Source organism: Buceros rhinoceros, unplaced genomic scaffold (assembly GCF_000710305.1).
Source record: "Buceros rhinoceros silvestris isolate BGI_N320 unplaced genomic scaffold, ASM71030v1 scaffold10583, whole genome shotgun sequence".
NCBI lineage: Eukaryota > Metazoa > Chordata > Aves > Bucerotiformes > Bucerotidae > Buceros > Buceros rhinoceros.
In genome coordinates this window covers 69,718-73,610 of record NW_010404213.1, presented here as the reverse complement: position 1 = coordinate 73,610, position 3,893 = coordinate 69,718, and the positions used below count along the sequence as shown (strand labels likewise).

General features: G+C 47.1%; 1 protein-coding gene across 1 annotated transcript; it reads left to right on the top strand.

Annotated features, from left to right (window-relative positions):
- The first annotated feature begins 1,284 nt into the window (after positions 1 to 1,284).
- Positions 1,285 to 3,639, top strand: SCG2 (secretogranin II). Its single transcript, XM_010133296.1, has one exon. It carries the CDS (start codon positions 1,285 to 1,287, stop codon positions 3,166 to 3,168), a length of 1,884 nt encoding a protein of 627 aa, XP_010131598.1. The 3' UTR covers positions 3,169 to 3,639.
- Positions 3,640 to 3,893: the final 254 nt, after the last annotated feature.

Genomic DNA, 3,893 nt, shown 5'->3' with positions numbered 1-3,893 from the left:
GCAAAACAGCTCAATTAATCCAAGCGGTTTCAATCTCTATAATTTCTCTCTTATTATTGTACTTTAGTTAGTTAACGTAACTGGATCAGCAAAGAGTGGCATCGGTCTCGCAGCCCTGGGGCGCCAGTGCCTGAGCATCTCGTGGGCAATGGGTGACGGTCATCCTTCCCTTCACTGGGTGGAGGGTGCTCAGCCCCTGGGCTGGGGCAGCTGCATCCTCACACGCTGCAGCGTCGGCATCTCCTTCCTCCAGCCACAGGCAGGTTTTTCCCTGCTCTGTGGCAGAGTTTGTTGTTGGCTGGCATCAGCTGGGCAGGTTGGCTGGAGACGGGCTCCTCCTGATCTCTTCTAACTGGATTTAGCTCGCTGATGCCAACGGCCATGTGTCTGCCTGTCCTGGGACCTGATCCGATTCCCGCTGAAGTGAATGAATGGATGGATGGATGAAGCCAGCACTCAGAGCCCACCTACTCGAGCTCGTTGCCAAGGGGGATTTTAAAGCATTCAGGGAAATTATATTGTGCCTTTAGGATAAGTTATAGTTTGTCCCTCGTAGAAAGGATCATTGCCCATAGGAGACCGCTTCGCTTCGAGAGCCTCATAACTAGAATTCACCTGTAGTGCAAATAAGAGACATTTGAAATGAAATAGCAAGAAGGGAAGTAATAACACTGGTAATGACAGAAATAAACCTGCGAGTCTTTTTACGTACCATATTCTCTACTTCACTACATTAATTTTATTGCAGTGCGGCACTGTTCAGCAGCATCACCCTGCTGTGAAATGAGATGCCCCATAGATCAATCTCACAATGTCAGTCCTGATGCAGCTTTAATATTCATGAGCGGCACTTAAATACATGGCTCTACTGATTTCACCGTGAGAAGGCTTCGTCTTCATCATCAAAATGACATCTGTGGGCAGTTCATGAGCTCTGTAGGATTTGTATTTTACACTTTGGTGCTCCCGTTGGAAAACTGATGTTCATGAAGTACATTGAGCGTAGAGAGAAGACATTTCTAGCATAGGAAGCCAATAGTTTCTAGTAAACTGAGGAAAGATCTGGAAAATCTCAAATTTCCACCAAAACGCGTGGCTTCCATGTACGAGTTATACTGGGTTTCCATAAGCAACAAAACTGTGTGTAGCACTGGTGCCATTCTTCAGGATGAGTTCCAGTTTACAATAACAGCCTTTATTCTGCTTCTGTTTCCTCAGTCTGTCTCCGTATGTTAACTCCTTCTTTTCTTTTCTTCTTCTTTATTTCAAGGAGATACTTTAAATATGGCAGAAACCAAACCCTTCCAGCTTGGAGCAGCCTGCGCTCTCCCCTTTTTCTTTGTCCTGATCTCTTGGGTTGATGCAGCCTCCTTCCAGCAGCATCAGCTGCTTCAGAAAGATCCCGACTATGTGATGAAGACCTTGCAGAGGTTCCCGAATCCCGATATGATCAAAGCTCTGGAATACATCGAAGACCTGCGCAAGCAAACTAACAAGGGAGAGAGCAGCCCTGATTACAACTCCTACCAAAGCGTCCCGTATCTCCTGCAGCAGCAAGAAAGCAAAGACCAGGTTCACCTACCAGACAACGCAAGGGATACTTTGTCTGAAGACGAGTCCCAGTGGGTTAAGGTGATGCTTGAAGCCTTGCGGCAAGTTGAGAGGGACTCAAAAGCCGGCCCCAAGGAGAATAAACCTTACGCTCTGAGTTCAGACAACAGCTTTCCAGCTGCAGCAGCTGACGATTACGAGGCTTACAAGTGGCCTGAGAGGTGGCAAAAATACCTCAAGATGCCACTCGGGCACTATGAAGACAGCTCAAGGGACAGTCCTTTCAAGCGAACCAATGAGATAGTGGAAGAGCAGTACACGCCCCAAAGCCTCGCCACGCTGGAGTCAGTGTTCCAGGAGCTGGGCAAGATGGCAGGCTCGAGTAACCACAAGAAGGAAAGGCTGGATGAGGACCAGAAATTGTACACGGATGACGAAGATGACATTTATAAGGTGAATAACATTGCCTATGAAGACGTAGTTGGAGGAGAAGACTGGAATCCCATCGAGGAAAAAGTGGAAAGTCAGACCCAGGAAGAGATAAAAGACAGCAAAGAGGAAATTGATAAACACGAAGAGGAGATTGATGACGAAATGAAGCGATCGGGGAAGCTCAGCTTCCTTGAGGATGAAATAAGAAGAGACAACAAAGACCAAGCATCAGAGGACGTTTCAAAGCTTATGAATTATTACCTGAAGAGGCTGATGGGTGGTGCTGGGAGTAGGAAATTAAGGACTGGAGGAGAACTTGAGGAAAAAAGAGCGCCCACGTTTCTGGATAGGCAACTTGATCCGCAGTCCATAGCTCAGCTGATCGAAATCTCAAGGAATTTACAAATCCCTCCCGAGGATTTAATAGACATGTTGAAAGCTGAAGAAAAAAAGCAGCTTCAGAGCGAAAGGTTGGAAGCTGAGCAGGAAGTGGAATTCCCAGACGACCTCGAGGAGATCGCCGAAACCAATCTGGGACAGGGCGACATGTTTAAAAATAACGTGAACTCTAAAAGTGGGTATGTGAAGCAGCCTCTTAACGCTATTGCAGAAAACCTGCCTGAAGACCTCAATATCGAAGATATCGTCAGTCTGCTGGGAACCGACAGTTTAGCTAATCAGAACCCCTCCTACCTACTGAATCGTCTTCATCAGGAAAATGACTTGCCACGACTGTCTTACCTTCCCAGAAGATTGAAAGGACACCCGTTCCCCAGAGCTACCTGGATGAGCGATCTGGACCGGCGGCAGATGGAGTTTGAGAAGCTGAACGAGAAGGATGAAGAGCTGGCTGATTACTTGGCAAAGGTGTTGGCGAAATACCCTGAAGCGATCAACACGAACCAGATGAAACGAGTCCCAGCGCCGGCTCCTGAGGGCGACCTGCAGGACGAGGAGGGGCTGGAGCAGGCCGTGCGGGAGCAGCTGGCTCAGCTGGGACCGCAGGAGGCCGCCAAGCTGGCTTCGCTCAGCAAAAGGCTTTCCATGGCCGGGGACACCGACGACACGCGGCCCAGGCAGTATCTGGATGAGGATATGCTAGCGAAGGTGCTGGAGTATCTACAACAGGAGAAATCAGAGCTCGAAAGAGATCACATCACTAAACGGGCGATGGAAAACATGTAATTGCTCCCCAAGCCTTATTTCTCCTCAACGTGGTGACTTCTCCCCCAATTCCGTTGTGATTTATTCCCGCTCTCCCACTAAACAACCTACGGCAGGCTGCCCCGCACTGCGCAGTCTGCGCATCTTTCTCAGAGCTGTTATATTGTTTATTGATATATATATATATGTTATAAATTACGGGGCAAACCACAAGTTGCTTCAAGTGTTTTAAGAAACAGTTTCATGAAACCAAGTAAGACTATCATATGTAAACAAACGACCTTTGCGTTGTTAATAAACCATGATAAAACGAAGAGTGACAATTATCATTTGGAATTTTTAAGATTAATTGGATTATTTTGTTACCGTCTGTAGTGTTTTTTGTGGAGTATCGAATAAAAAAAAATAAAGCATTATATATATATAGTTTTATTTACAAGGCTTTTTCTATTCCGTGTTTTACTGTTGATGAATAAATTATTTCTGGACAATAGACTCTGTTTCTTTGCGGCGGTTGGTAAAGTCATACTGGTTTGGAACGGAGATGTCTATTAGTACAGCTCGACAGCTCTCCTGGAGCTTGTTGTTTCCCTGTGGAATAAGGTTTTCTGGTGTTTGGAGCTCTAAGACCACCGACGGCGTGTGCTGTCAGAGGAGGGCATACCGGGAGACATGGGACGCTTGAAATGCCCCCTGGGCACTGGGTACGGCTGCAGTGGCTGTTGGGGAGGAGCGTGTCCCGCTGT

Excerpts from the sequence above, each read along its gene's own strand:
- SCG2 (XM_010133296.1), top strand. The coding sequence starts at position 1,285 with ATGGCAGAAACCAAACCCTTCCAGCTTGGAGCAGCCTGCGCTCTCCCC.